Source organism: Artibeus jamaicensis, unplaced genomic scaffold (assembly GCF_021234435.1).
Source record: "Artibeus jamaicensis isolate MK-2021 breed Jamaican fruit bat unplaced genomic scaffold, CSHL_Jam_final scaffold_1283, whole genome shotgun sequence".
Taxonomy (NCBI): domain Eukaryota; kingdom Metazoa; phylum Chordata; class Mammalia; order Chiroptera; family Phyllostomidae; genus Artibeus; species Artibeus jamaicensis.
Window position 1 is genome coordinate 1,069,118 of NW_026522028.1, and position 16,468 is coordinate 1,085,585.

Genomic DNA, 16,468 nt, shown 5'->3' on the forward strand with positions numbered 1-16,468 from the left:
CCAAACCAAGCCTCTTTTTTCCCTATATCTAACATTTAATTTAAAATTAACTCTCATTAAAGGAATCCCAGCTTTCCCAATTCCCCTTTCCCAACTTTCCTTGTTCTAGGGCACTTATGCTTGACAGTTTCACATAAGACATCTCCACTCACTTGCTATCTCCTTAGTTCACTTGCCCTGAAGGTAAACATTAGAAGATACCCCAATGTTATAGAATTGTTGATCAGGCAAGTAAAAATTATCAGGACAGATCCTAGGCCTTCTTTATCCTAGAAAGTCGAGTATTAATGTGGTGATTTCCCCAAACCAAAAAATTTAATAAAGCAGGGGGAATAAAAGAAACAGTGTGCACAGGATCTCATTTACTGAGATGTATTTCTTATAAATACACAAAGAAGCAAATTCAAGCATTTATCATTTAATTTTATAAAACAAACATAAAAGGCATATAACATAAAAGAAAGGAAAAAATGGACATTCTTTTACTTAAACCCAAATACCTTAAAACTGATTTAATTTACATTTCCAGTAAATTCCTATAGCAATGTAATGTTTTCTTATACTAGGTGACAACATGAGATGGATGGTCACACAATTTTAGTAGTACAAGTTCTTACTATGAAACCTCTTTAGAGCATTAAATGTGTGACCAATATCCCTCATAAACTCAGAGATTTCAAAGCTAATTAAATCTATACTAAAAAACAGTAAATTGAATAATACATATTACCAAACAAAAGAACAGATTTTCAAGTTACACATATCAAAGAGAAACACAGGCATATACTGTGTTCCTTTCAGAACCATTGCTGAACTAAATTCTATGAACATGAACTGCCTATTCAAACAATGCATGGGGAAACTATTGCTGACTTACACAGACTTAGGAGGAGCTGGCAGCCTTGGCCTTAGAACTAGCAATGGTCAGGATTATTGATAGCTGCAGTGGCAATTTTGACCTGAGATCTTGCTTGTTCTTCCTCAAACGCCTCCTCATACAGAGATGTGAAAGAACGTGGGTCAGACCCATGAACCTTGGCCAGAAACTTTAGGACTTGCATCTTGGTGGTTTCAGCACGCGCTCGCTGGCCCCACAGGTATTCACGTTGTGCAGTATAACTGTTGGTCGCCTGCCGGTACGTCAGGTAATTCTCTTCCACGAAATGTCTGGTGATGAGACTCGTGGGATCTCCAAAGATGTAGTGCTTCTTCCCAGGATATAACTTCATCACACTCAGAATTTCCCAGATTTCCTCTTCAGTGGCACGGTTGCCATTCATGAAGATGGCCCCCAGGAGAAGTATCAGGACACCGGTCTTGGGCACGCCCTTTACACCATGCAGCATCCCATCATAGGTGAGGCCCAATTTGATGAAGATGGCATAGCGGTGCTGGATGGGATCCACTTCCTTCACATCAAGGCCAAAGATTACCTCCATGCGCTCAGAGGCTCTCGCTAAGATATCAGTGAAGTGGTCTTGGTACAGCTTGTTGACAATCTTCAACATTTCTGCCTTGGTTATTGCTCCTTTCTTTTCATACTTGAACAGCAGAAAATCCACCAACCAAGCTGCCCTTTCATCTAGAGCATCTACGGGCACATTCTTGGGGCCTGAAATTGCCTCTAAGGTGCTAACCCCTTCCCCTTGGCTACCGGATCCCTCACCAGATTTACTTGATAGGATGGCCATGGTGGCCATTGAGGAGGAGCAGAAACTCTGAGGACTCTCAGGAGTACTGGGGATAACAGCAGCAGGAGCCTCCTTCAAACTGCCAGGCATGGGAGGGTAGGGGGAGAGACAGGCCCTCTTGCTGCGGCTCTGAAGGGGCTGGTTGGGTGAGCGCTGTGGATTCTTCTGATGAAAAGCCATGACGAGTCTTGTAGGTGGTAGCGATCAGGAGTGTGAACAGGAAAGCAATGGGGAATCACTGCCTAAGGGAAAGAAGAAAGATGTGAGTGACCTCAACTGTTAAGCTCAATGGTGGTGGCTCTAATAAAAGCCACCTGCGATGGACCTCTCCAGACAGCAGGCCTACACCTGACCTCCAGGTTGCTCTGTCCCCCTAGCACAAGGAGGAGAAGTGCTCAATTCTCTTCAAGTGCAGCTGGCCAAGACAGGCTGAGAATTCTTAAGGATGACAGTAGGCAGGTTAGGCAGGTGTGGCCGTGCCTGATAGAGCCATTTGTGTTTTGAGGAGAGAGGTCCCTTCAGTGCCCACTCAGGCTCATTATCGAGGTATTCATAGGTTCTGTGCCATCTCCCCCATGCTAAATAAGGCTGTGTTCCCAGGATCAAGTCACACGTCCTTTCGGTCATTTCTCTGTCTCCCTATGTAATCCTGCACTGGCTATACACTCTATCCACTGCTGCTCTCAGCCTGGCTGCTTCAGTTCAAAACTGCCATCTTCCTAGACCCCAGTATATGAAGTGAGGTATTAAGACCAATAGTCATCCACACAAACAAACAAAACACAGACTCACTGATACAGCCAGAGTGATGGTTGCCATAGGACAGGCACCCTGGGGGACAGAGGGAATAATAGAAGGGATTGAGAAATACAGCTTGGTAGTTATAAAACTGTCATGGAAATATAAAGTATAGCATAGGGAATGTAGTTAGTAGTATTGTGATAACTATGTAAGGTGCCAGTACTGGAAATATCAGGGGGGACACTTTGTAAAGTACAATATATAATTGTGCAAGCACTGTGCAGTACACCTGAAAATAATACAAAATAATACTGAATGTAAACTGTAATTGAAATAAAGAAAGAAAGAAAAAAGAAGGACACTGGAGGACTGAGTGAGAAGTGAGAGCAATGTAATGATGGAAACAGAGATTATAATGATGCTGCCGCAGCCATGGGATACCAGTAGCCATTGGAAGCTGAAAGTGACAAGGAACAGATTCTCTCCTGGAGCCTCCAGAAGGAAGCTGCCATGCAGATGTGTCAATTTGAGCCCAAGACTAATTTTGGACTTCTGTTTTGTAAGCCACTAAATTTGTGTTAATTTGTTACAGCAGCATAAGAACTGCTGGGCATACTTTCTTAATATTGTTAAAAAATACTTTCAGAAAACCAAAACATACTGACTGTTACACAGATATAAAAGTAAATATAAGCTAGAGATTTTTTAATTCATGAGAAAAACAGGCAATGTTTTAACTGGTTCAAAAATGGGAGTCATGTAGCACAAACGCATTGGAAATAAGCAATGTTAAAATGAAGATTCAAATGGATCCCCAATTTTATTTTTTCCACTGAAGGAGTAAAGAAAGTCATTTCAGCTTCTGCCAGATAGGACAGAATCTGTATGTCTGACTCTTTCCATTCAGGGTGGTGGTGGTGATGAAAAATGTGCCAGAGGTCTCAGGCCTGAGCTGGTGTATAGGGAGTCTTCACTGGAGAATGTGGTCCTGCTGAAGCTGGTCCCCAGGGCCAGCCTCACAGTAGTCAAGAATTTCACTGGAGGGTGCTAGTGGGTCAGAGCTGGTCCACAGCAAGTGGCCCACTAAATGGCAGAGAAACTTCCCAGAGAATGAGTATCCAGGGCCTCTTACATGCTGATCTGGCAGCTGCACATTCACCCAAATATAAGTAACTAAAGAGGAGAGAAAATGGTGAAGAAATGCTTAAGCTTTGGAATGCTATGTACTGTTCTGCAACTTGTGTTTCTCACTTAACAATATACTGTAGGTATCTGTCACTGTCATTGGCTATAGATCTATCTCTTAGTAGCTGCAAGGTACACCACTGTACATGTGTCCTATAATTTAATTTACCATTTGCTAACTGATGGACCATTATGTTGTCTCAAAGTTTTCACAACCAAAAACTGCGGTGTCATATGTGAATTATACTTCAATGAAAGAGCTGCAATATGTATTCTTTTATTTTAACAACAATGGATATGCAGAGAGAAAATTCTGGAAGAATATACAGCAAAATATTTACTCTGGTGATCTTTGGAGGAGGGGGGTTTTGGAGAATGTTCTCTTTCTATCTAGGTTATTCATAGCTGTATAGTTTAAAGTGTTTCTTACAAGCATGTATTTTTCCTCATAATCAGGAAATACAAAAATATTTTGATATTGAAAACACGTATTGCTTAGTTAAATTGTAAACTGCAACCCCCCTCCCCCACAAAAACCCTGCTACCACCATTGTCTGAAACCTCCCAAGAATGACTACAGGGGCAAGGTGGATACCATGGAGGCCCCTGTTTCCTCAAGTGGATGGTCCGCTCTTTGCTCATACAAGGTCTACACCTTGAAACTTGATATTATATGAGATGCTTGCCCTCTGCTAACCTACAATCAATCATTCCCTTGTGCTATATACTTCCATCCGGGGACTACTAAATATGAATTAATGGGGTGTCGCATCGACAGTTCCCCAACGCGTGACAGCAGGACAGGGCTCTGTTGAGTACATTCTGTTCTAGCGTGGGTGTCCCCATCACCTCCTTTAGGGTCCTTCCCATGACTAATTATAGGTACTGAGATCAGACATCACTTCCATAGAAGATTCATCTTCACCCACAGGACAAGGAGCAGGAACTTAAGGTGGTATCTCTGCTACTCAGTTCTCCCCAGGGCCTCCCGGGGATGACGGCAGGGCTCAGCAGAATTATTTGGGGTCCTGACTTATGGGACAGGTGTTTACTTAGCCATCACTCAAGGTCTTCACTTTGGCTACTGCTCAGTCCTCAGTCCTCAGCTTCTGACACCTAAAGCCACTCCAGAAAAAAAGGTCTATTTTCAAAAAGGTCTCGCACGGCAGAGGAAGGGGTCCAGTCTCACAGAGGCCACCACTATGTCTTGAGGGTCATCCCTTAACTCTATGTCCTCGCACGAGGGCCTTTTCATGATAACTGGTGCTCCAAGGTTATTACCAATCCCAACAACCCCCAAACGGCATCCTTTCTTGGCGCCATACTCCCACCACAACCTCCCCACCCCCAACCGCGTGCACAGCTACTTGGCAAGAAGGAAGTCTGGGGTACGCCATTTCCGGGTCCCGAAAGGGTCTTCCCAAGGAGCGGTCTGGAACTCGTATCTCATGGGGCTTCCCCTCTTCTATGGTGGGTGCTGCCCTTAGTCCTTCTTTAAAGTCTCACCTGACACCCGGTGACCTCTTGAGCCCTTCCCGAAGCAGTGGAAAATATGCTGCGCCTCGAAGAGAAGTTGTCTCAACCGCCACAGACTAGAAAAGGAAGTCAGGGGCGGGACTTCCGGTTATCTTTGCCAGAGGCTTCTGGGATCAACGGCTTTTCCCACCCACTTTCCCACCTTCAGGTCAGCTTCGTAGGGGAGAACGTGGATGCTGGTCCTGGCTCACCATCCTCACTCTGCATCTCTCATGCCCCGGAAATCATCCCTCTGGGATCCAACATCGTACTCTTCATGCCAAGGTCCTCAAGTCCCTGAGTACCCCGAAGAGGACCAGAGGGGGTGCCTTAGACTAGAGCCCTGCCTGGGCTTTTAGGGCTGTAACAGAAACTGGCACATCTCTGCGCGACCCTCCTTTATTTTCTGGTGATGTTCTCCTCTGTCCTCCTCACTCATGGGGCTTCTTTCTTTTTGGCTCCTTTCTCAAGACTGAAGGCTTCCCTAGAAATGCAACAACCCAGCAATCTGTGGATAGGTTTTAGTTATTGCAAGCAACCCTTGCAGAGCTTGGAATAAGTCACGTATCAACCTTACTGTCAAATGATGAAGTCAGAGCACAAGATGGGCAGTGCCCAGAACAGCTGATGAGCTGTCATAGAAAAATCATGCGATCTATTCCTTCTCTTCAACAATCCAACTTAGGCTCATGTAAATTCTTCTTTGAAAATTTACTTTTTACAGGGAGGGACTGAGGTGAATGTTTTGGAAGCTGCTGATTTTTTTAGGTTATTCAGCATTGTAATATGCAGAAATCATATAGATGATGAATGTTATCTCTCTTTGCCTTTTATACTTCTCTTTTTTGTAGTTATATTTTTACATTATTTTATTGTATTTTCCCAATACCATTTATCACCCCATACCCTCTTCCACCTCCATAGCCCCACCCCGCAATCACCATGCTGTTTCAGTGTCCATGAGTTATTGCTTTCTTTTTTTTTTCTTTTATTGGAACCCTCAGTCCTCACCCCACCAGCACGGTCATACTGCTCTCTATGAGGCTGTTTCTATTTTCCCGGTTAGTGCAGTTTGATTAGATTCCACTTACAAGTGAAATCATATGATACTTGTCCCTCTCCAACTGGCTTATTTCACTTAGCATAATGTTCCCCAGGTACATTCATGCTGTCACAAAAAGTAAAAAGTTTTTCTTCTTTTTTATGGCCAACTACTATTCCATTGTATAAATGTACCATGGCTGTATAGTGGACTATACTTCTCTTTTATTTTGCTGCTCCTATCATTTAGTCTGGCTATGTGGTAGAGTAGGCTTAACGCAAATATTTTCTTTTGATCTCTTCATCTATGAGATCTGTATCAAGGAGATTTACCTTGTGAAGCTGTGTGGGATAATGACATATATTTTTGTGTGATTAGAAAAATCTTACCTAAGAAGTTGATTAGTTTTTGCCTGATTATTGGGTACAACTGGTTTCTGTACCTGATCTGATATTGGAGCTTTTGGACTCAACTTTCACTTTTTAATATATGATTACAATTTTTTATTTCTAATAGTCTGTCTTTGAAATGTACATTTTGCTTTTAAAAAAAGGCATTTCGCTTGGGTGTTCAAATTTAAATATATGATATTTAATAATCAATCATTTCATTGACTTTTTAGTCATATACTATAATACACAAAACAATACAATGACACTCAACAAAACAATCATCAGTAGGCATAAGTAGACACCTGGTCAGATTAGTATTTTTCGATCAATATATTTACTCTTTGGCAAAATCACTCTAGAGGTAGGTCATATTTTATATTCCATCAGGAGGTATGTAATATCTATGTGTCATTGTGTTTGGTGGTCTTGGTGCTCTGATATTGATGAGCATTTTCAATCTTCATTAAGGGTTATAGAATGTTAATTCTCTCATTTCTTTTTAATTTATTACCTGAAATTCTTCTATAGGTGGATATCTTTTCTTGTCTTCCATTTATCTTGCAGTATTGTTATAACCTATTTCTAGTGTTCTCTTTTAATAATTAAATTTCTTCTGCACCTATATTTTATACAATATTATTTAACTAAGATCATTCATTTCTTTTTTAAAATTTTTAAAATTTTATTTATCTTTAGAAGGGAAGGGAAGGAGAGAAGGAGAGAAATATCAACATATGGTTGCTTCTGGTGCATCCCCTGCTGGAAACTGGCCCCTGCTGGGAACTGGCATGTAACCCAGGCATGTACCATGACAGGGAATCGAACCGTGATCTTTTGGTTCACAGGCCCATGCTCAATCCACTGAGCTGCACCAGCCAGGGTTATTCATTTCTTTTGTCACTGACAATACTTATAAGTTATCAGTGATATAGATCTTACATCACAGAGAAATAGCATAAAAAATCTTCACATATTTTACTAACTAGAGAGCCAGGAACATTGGTCACTAAGGCCATTAATCAATCTAAAGTGTAAAGAGTGAAAGAATCTGGGGACATCGATCATGTTTGTAATAGGACTTGAGAGTATATGAACAAGGGAGAAGAGGAAATGGCAGCTCTTTCTCCCCATGTTCGACAGATACTTTCCCTTCTTGTGCCTTCACTTTGAGACAAGGTCGGCACATTCAGGGCTACCTGGTCTCAGGATGTGCCTTCACTTTGAAAAAGTGGGAACTGGGTACTGTTGCTGGATTAGGAGAATGCTATCTGAGCCAATGATTTGTTCATTTCATCTCCTACTACATCATCCCCTATGCTGGCTGGCCGCCTCCAAGAGTTATAACCTGGACTGTACTATTCCAAAGAGTCACCAGGAAATATTGTGTTGATTGCGCACACACTGAGAACCAAGAGGACATTATTGACTTAAATGCATTTCCTTGCCAGGTTGTCCAGGTGTGCTGCGAAGAGAGTCTTACCTATTCTTCCACCAGGACAGGTATTCCTTCTGGGAGTGAAGAAATTGGGGAAATGAGTCTTTCTCACTTTTTGGCCAAGTTATAGTGTCCTGCTTCTTTTGGAGTTTAGTTTAGAGACTCTTCTATAGAGGACCCTGATGAGTGTTTGGAGTATTTAATTGCAAAGGTACAGTTATTTCTACTTGCAGAGAGAGCAGGAATCCAGAACCCTGAGCTAGTTACACAGGGGGAAGCCAGCTTCTAGTGAATCTAGAGGAATATAAATTATCACCAATCTTAGGAGGATGTATTAGGGAAGTATCTAAATGAGGGCCTTTCATGATCTAAGTGGCATTTTGGGTTCCTAGTTTGAAAGGGCTGACAACCATTAGGTGGACAACATTGGTCAGCATTAAGCTGACAACCATTGCTTAAGTGTCAAAGGGGACTTCACAAAATAAGTCCCCAGGGTCGTGAGCTGAGAGGGAACTTGAACAAGATGGACAGCATCTTGGTCATCTTGTCAACCATGGATAATTACTAGTCCAGAGCAAAGTACACACCCAACTCTAGCTCACGTTCACATACTTCATTCCATCTGCTCTCACACTGGATGGTCAGGGAACAACTGCTTAACTAGTACATGAAACCACTTCTACTTGTCTTGAGGTAATCATTTTAGGTTTCAAATATTAAATATAGGAATGAATAAAGAGAACAAAGAAGAGTTAATTCCTAAAGAAATATACACATGATTTTTCTGTTGCTGTGTAACAAATCACCGAAAAACTTACCAGTTAAAAGTAAACATGCAAATTTCTCATAGTATTTTGTGTGTCAGTAGTCCAAGCAGAGTTCAACTGCATTCTCTGTTTCAGGGTCATTCCCACTGTAAATTAAGGTGCTTAGAGCTCTGCTAGAATCTGAGGACTTATCTGCAGAAAAATCCACTGTCAAGCTCAATCAGTTGGTGGCAGAATTCATTTTTTCTTGCCTGTAGAACTGAGAGCTTAATTCTCCCTCCCCTCCCACACACACTTTTTCAAAATCAGTTTGAATTGTTCTTAAACATAAGCTGCCATTTCAGGCTCAGTGGCCTTCCTCATTGGAAGTTCTTAACATAGCAGATTTCTCTTTCAATGCCAATAGGAGAGTGAGAGCATGGCTCCTAGCAAAATGGAGTCATATGCAGTATCTGTAATCAAATGAATGATGTCCCATCTTTTCTGACACATGAAATAAAATGTAATGTAATCATGGTATGACATATCATCAATTTTGCCACATTTTATTGATCCAAAACAAGTCACAGGCCTTGCTCACACTCAATAAGAGTGTGAATATAGAGAAGCAAACATCAGAACTTCAGGATCATGGTGTTTACATTAGACTCTGTCTACCACAATTTTTGTTCCAATGAATCAAGTCTCTTCTTCATCCAAAATACATTCATCTTCTCCCAAGATCCCCTAAAGTCTGAATCCACTATACCATCCATTTAAGGTCTAAATCTCATCATTTAAATATGACTTGTGTACAGTTGAGGCTTTTAGAGAGTACATAGTGAAGTATACCAACTGGGGTGCAATACTTTTCTATTTGTGGATCTCTGAAATAAAAGAAACAAATTATATGGACCCAGATATAATAGTGGGACAGGCGTAAGACAATTATAGGCATTGTTGTTTAATAACAGGAAAGATGAAAGGTACAAAACAATCCCTGGGCCACATCATTGTGAAATCCTGTTGGGCAAATATTATGAATTACTTGATTACATTCCTAATGCTTTCAAAGGGTTTGCTAAAGGCCAGTCTCTAGGTTCCCAGTTCCTTGATTGGAGTTATCCTTCCTTTATCATGGAAGGTAACATGTGTTTATAACTGAATATGCCAAACAATTATTTTGCAAATTGTCATCAAATGCATTAAAAAGGCCCTGAACATCTACCTTACTTCCTCTAGTTAAACATTCCTCTCTAGTTTATCAAGGATTCAAGAGTAAATGTGAAGATCGATTTTGCATTCTAGGCTTTAGTCTCTCAACTGTGAGAGTGGTCTGGCTTCCTTTTGAACACTCCATCACCTTTGATTTGCTAACTCCATAGTTGAATTTAAACTTTATTCTTACTGAAGAACATACAGTTTCCTGATTGCACAAAAGGCCAGCCATGCCTTGGAACATTTATAGATGGCTGTTCTCACTTAGACTCATGCGTCTTTACTCTTTTTTATATGCCCCTTTAGTTTACCATGCTATCTCCCATATTTCCAACTTGTAGATACAAAAACCTAAGTATTGTAAATAATAGCATAGTGTCTTCCAAAGAGCAGATGCTCAATATTTGGAAATGAATGAGTAATGAGCTTGCTTGGTATCTAATTTACTTCTTGTACATTCTTTATAGCTAACCATATATATGTTCTATTTTACAAAATGACACAGTAAAAATTATTAAGAAATCCAAGACATGACCATCTTTTAATTTATTTATATCCATTTCTCAAGCCAGATAATTTTACTGAGTTCTTTCACAGTGAAAAAAAATGCGTTTGAAATGCCACATTGTTTTGTCTGGGGTTGCAAACAATGTTTTACAAGGTAGCAAAACTCCTACTCTCAAAATTGATAAAAAGCATATACAATGACTAAGCAAAATCATTCATAAACATACAGTCTAATGTTGTCTAAACCTTTGTTAAGAGAAACAGTGTGCAAAAACAATAAAAAAGAAAGAAGAAAGGAAGGGACGATGAGAGGAAGGAAGTAGAAAGGAAGGGAGGGAGAGAGGGAAGACTAAAGGAAAAAAAGGAGGAAAGTCATGTGGGTTCTGTGGTTCCAAAATGGGTTGCAGCCAATTTCATTGGCACATTCATGTCAAGATAAAGCATGACCAGCCCTTAGAACTTGTCTATGACAAGAGAGCAGCCCAAGCCTTTCACCACTCTTGGTCTTAAAGAGAAAAATACCACCGCTCTGGCTGGGGTGGCTCAGTTGGTTGGAGTGTAGTTCTATAAACTGAAAGGTCATGTGTTTGATTCCTGGTAAGAGCACACGCCTAGGTTGCGGGCTTGCTCCCTGGTCAGGGCATGCATGAGAGTTAACTGCCTATGTTTCTCTCTCACATTGTTCTTTCTCTCCCTCTCTCTCTCTCTCTCCTTCCCTACCCCTTTCTGTAAAATTCAATGAGCATGTTCTCAGGTGAAGATTTAGAAAATGAAAAAAAAAAAAAAAGAAAAGAGAAAAATAGAAAATACCACCAAAGACCAAGAGGATAGTAACAGGATTCAGCTGTTGATCTAAAGATACCACTCCCATGAAGGGAAAAATACTGGAACTATCTATTGTTCATTGCCACTTACCTACATGGGTATAGGAAGGAAAAAAGGGGGAGAAACTTAGAGAAACCCAAGATAGACTGATCTTACTTAAAAGGGACTGTTGTGAACTAGAAAAAGTTTGGTATACCTTTGATTGGCATGTTTACTGTTTGTTCTAGCTATATAGCAGAAAGAAGTTTAAGCCAATTATAATAAATTAAGCCATAAATTATTTCACAATTAATTTTTGATGTTCAGATACAAATCTATTTGTATATTCATAACACCCTCATGTCTATATAGTGCTTTATTAATTATTTGATCTCTTCGTTAAAGTTTCTACAAACAACATCTCCGACATTTAATATAACAAATAATTTTTGTTTATTGTCAGGTTGTTCAAATTATATACACACATATGACCAAGTATGCATTTATAGAGTAACTTATATAAATAAAATGTTTACTATCAAGAGGATGAGGAAGGAGCTGTTTCTTTTATAAATAAAGTATTATTGGAAGGGAGCCATGATCATCTGTGTAAGTATACTCTATGGCTGCTTTTGCACTAGAACAAGAGTTGACTAGTTGAAACACAGATCATATGAGCTCCAAATACCAAAATATTTACTAGCCGTCTGATTGTATATTAAGCATTTTGAGCCCTGGCATGAGGACTCCATCATTGCAGATATTTAATGTTTTTTTTTGTTTTGTTTTCTTTTTTACTTTATTGCAATACCAACAATTTGTCTCTAGAGCCTCTGTTTGTTGAAGGACTTTCTATCAGATATATGTTAAGATATTTTCAGAAGCACACTGAGTATCTGAATTATTATATATTTAGGTGGATGACAGAAGTCAGGTAACTCGAAACCACAGAGATGAGACATGCTATAAAAAGAACAGTCATGTTTTCTTGTTTCCCTAAACATCCTGGAATAATGGTGTTTTTCTGTGCCTCTCTGCTAAACACATTCTACTATTATTGAACACAATAAGCAGTAGAATGTTAATATCCACTAATACCCTAGCCATTGCTTAAAATACCCACTTGGGTGCAGAAAGGAAAATTAAAAAAATAACCCAGTGATTAAAGTTTGACCAAGAAAAAAATATCTTGTTGAGCATGTGCAGTTTTAGAAAACAAGTAATATTTTTAGCCTATCTTACTTGCTGAGTCTTCTACAAAAGAGGCAATAAAATCTTTAAGGCTGCAATTTCAACGTTTCTAAAAAAAAACAAAGATGGCAGCACAGGGAGACATGGCTTGCCTCTTTGCACAACCACATCAAAATTACAACTAAAATACAGAACAACCGTCACTCAGAGTCATCAGAAATCGAATTGAATGCAAGTCTGACAACTATGGAATTAAAGAATCCACATCCAACCAGACTGGGAAGAAGGGTGTAGATGTGGAATGGGCTGCTGGTCCCTCACCCTTGTAAGGTGGATAAAAATTTGGGAGGGATATTTTTGGAGCAAGGAGTCCCAGACCCACCCCAGGTTCCCCAGCCCAGGGTTCCAGTGCCAAGAAGATAAGTCCCCACAACTTCTGACTGCAAAGAACAGGAGGGATTGAGTCAGTAGAAGAAACTGCTTGAGCCTCAACCAGTTCCTCTGGAAGAACCCACACACAGACTCACCTATTTTTGAAATCAATAGAGCTTTCCATAGAACAGGCTACATGGAATCATAGACTCATACTGGGTTATTAACACACTTTGATTTCATTTCTTCTTCCTTAATTTTTCTTATTCTGACATTTAGGTGAAGAAAATCTAACAATCAACTAACAATCCACCACATAATTAAAAATAATTTCAAAATTAAAAATGGAATAACTGAAAACCAAGAAAGAAAATATCAGAATATAATGTTTGAGGCCAAGGAGAACCCCCAGTTTCCATATTTGCTGTTTACTACCATTCATATCATTTTTTAAAAATTTGTGAGGCAACATTAGTTAATAACATTATGTAAATTTCATATATACAACATTGCAATTCAATATCTACATACTCTATTGTGTGCTTACTACCCTTAGTCTAGTTCCTTTCTCTTACCATATATTTGACCCCCATACTCAATTAACCCTCCCCCAACACATTCCTTTCTTTCTGATATGCAGTAATGCATATCATTTAGGTACTCTGGTAGCATAATATGAGTTTATGATATATGCACTTGTGATGTGTCAGCCAAATTAACTTCAAGATTCAAAATTTGCACAAAACAACTCTAGCCTAATGAGTTTTGAAATTCAGGACTCTTTACATGAATCCAAACTAGAAACAGATGAAGCAGCTGATAGTCCACAGTCATTTCCCTCAGTTCAGAAATGAGGCATGATCAGAAATAGTTAAAGCTTATTCTCTGTGCACTGCTATTAGTTGATTGTAGATGCGTCAGCAACTCAGTGGTGTGTATCAGCTCAGATACATATAATCAAGTGAAATCAAGAGAAGAAATAAAATCCACTGAGTTCTCTTTTCCTAATGGTTAAAAGTTATTTCAAACTCTTAAATGTAGAAAAACAAACCCTGAAGTTTTTTATTTTTTAAAAACTCCCTTAAATGTCTTCACTTATGAAGTATATCATGTATTTTCAAAACTTCATTCAATTAACACTTTGCAATGAACTGGTTTTTCATTTGAGAAAGATGCCGACTAGATGAATATAATAAAAGAAGACAGGAATGTTTCAAGGATGAAAGGGGCAGGAAAAAAATCACAAAGGTTAGAGCAATATATTGAAAAGTTTAAAGGAAGCTGGAATCAGCAGCTGAAATCTTTGGATATTTGTTATAACTTTGAAAAAGTTGCTTAGAATGAAATCAAACACCAGTACTCAACTGGTTCACTAAAGATCTGAGTTGATTACTTACATGTTTGATTTCTTCTTTTTTAATGTTTTAAAATTTATTTATAGAGAGAATGGAAGGGGAGAAAGAGAGAGAAAGAAACATTGATATGTGAGAGAAACATCACTCCATTGCTTCTTGCATGCTCCCATCTAGGGATCTGGCCCACAAGCCAGGCATATGATGTGACTGGGAATCGAACCAGCACCCTTTCAGTTTTCAGGATGGTGCCTAACCCATTGAGCCACACAAGTCAGGGATAATTTTTTATGCGTGTTTGGTAAAGGATTTGACTTTCAACTTCTAGACTAAGAGTTTTTAAAGCTATTAAGATTTAGAACTGACAATCAGAATGCTGATCTAATTCTCTGTGTAAAAGAAACTAATCTTTTCTATATTTTCCTTTCTATATGAGGAGTGGCAGTTTTTTTCTTTTTCTTTTTGGACAATCAAGACTATTTGGTTCAGATTATGTATTAATTAGATATCTGCTAGTCTCAAAAACAATTCTTTGAAAAGTAAATTACATATTTTTAGAGAAGACAACATGTCAGTCACCCATGGGCCCTGCATTGGCTTCAGGACTCCTGAATTATATTTGATTCTGCTCCCTCCTGGATGGCAGAGTTTGGGGACCTCTTTGGTGTTCTCCAAGACATAATGTCAATTCTTCTGCTGAATTTCTTCCCCATTAAGATTTAAAGTAAAAGTGAATAACAATAACACTAAAATGCTCTCTATAATATTCCTGACCAGTAAGAGTAACAATTACTAGGCAAACTATAGGTAGCTTTGAAATGTTGTGAACACAAAATGACTCCAGAAAGTCTGTGTTCAGGTCCTTGCTCAACCTCTTACTACCTGCCTGATCTTGATTTCTCTGTGTCTCAGTTGCATGATCCATAAAATGAGGCTGAAAGCAATACTTCCACTGTAGTGCTGTGGTGAGAATACATGGGTAAAATTTGTAAGCTGGTGTGTGGCACACTTGAAAAATGAAGAACCATTGTTGCTTTTCAAAATGATTATTCGGGCATACTGTACAGATGCAACAGAGTGAAAATAAAAGTATGTGCAAAATCACAGACTCTACATTTTTACACTTATGTTCACGAAAAGTAGAGTAATAAAATCTAAGCCAGAAATTTAATATAAATGCCAGCAAGTTGGCATTGATATTATACCTATCTTTTAAATCTGAGTAGATTCTGCTCAATTCAGGTAACTTAGTATTCAAATATTTATTGATTTTGAAGTTTAATTCATTTGACTTGGTCTAAGAATAAATTCATCTCTTAGTACAGGGGAAGGTGGTTAAAGCTCGATAAACAACCTTTCTGAGTACAGAAGGAAGAAACTGAACAGATACCTCTAAGGTGAAGGGAGGAGATATGATCAGCTGTGCAAATGTGGAAAGAAGCAAAAGAGAGACATTGATACTTTTGTTTGAGTCAGCATCTTTGTGTACTGGCTGTAGGCAGGGTTGATATTTATGTGACTAATGTCTTGCCTTACACACATTTTTCATTCTCAGCATGCCTGCTCATTAAATATTGGTAGAGCAGCCCTTGGTAAATGGTAATTAGTGGTACTCACAGCACATTAACCACACGGATTTACTGGCTGTATAAAAGGAGGTCAGTATTAATTTTTAAAGCTGTTTTAGAACCCTCAACAATAGGAATACACCATTATTTGAAACCCATAGTGCATTGTCTATCCCACGGTACACATCAAAGCACTGGGAAACTAAACTGGAGGCATGATAAAGTAGGACAAAACGAACTGATTGTAAGCACAGATGTGAGGCACGCTTTTTTCATTGTGCAATGAAGTTTTACTTCTCCTCCTGTCAGATACAGGGTGTGAATGTGATCTGCTGAAATACCTTGAGACTGCATGATATTAGATTAAGGTACCATTTTAGAAATTGGGAAAGAAGCCAGCAGCTCCATCAGAACATAATGAGAGCTAAAGTAGCTGCTGTAATCAAAATGCTTCAATAAGCATAATATACTATTTAATATCAACATTTACAAAATGGATGATAACATGTTTGAAAGATAAGTCAGTTTTTTTTGCTAATGCACTTTGCCAGATAACTTTCCCCAAAAATGAAATTACAATTTAGCAGTATAATGCAGTCTTTGTAAAACAAATCACTTGATACTGAATAAACACTGATAATTATTATGATATACAAAAAACTAAACTTTTATAGCAGTGTTAGCTTCATATATGTGCACATACTCATAT

General features: G+C 38.9%; 1 protein-coding gene and 1 pseudogene across 1 annotated transcript; one reads left to right on the plus strand and one right to left on the minus strand.

Annotated features, from left to right (window-relative positions):
- Window positions 1–914: 914 nt before the first annotated feature.
- LOC119047546 (melanoma-associated antigen B16-like) lies at window positions 915–1,871 on the minus strand. The gene has a single exon (XM_037142989.2). It carries the CDS (start codon window positions 1,869–1,871, stop codon window positions 915–917), a length of 957 nt encoding a protein of 318 aa, XP_036998884.2.
- Window positions 1,870–16,468, plus strand: part of LOC119047549 (28S ribosomal protein S28, mitochondrial-like) — a 49,249-nt pseudogene continuing 34,650 nt past the window's right edge.

Excerpts from the sequence above, each read along its gene's own strand:
- LOC119047546 (XM_037142989.2), bottom strand. The coding sequence starts at position 1,871 with ATGGCTTTTCATCAGAAGAATCCACAGCGCTCACCCAACCAGCCCCTT.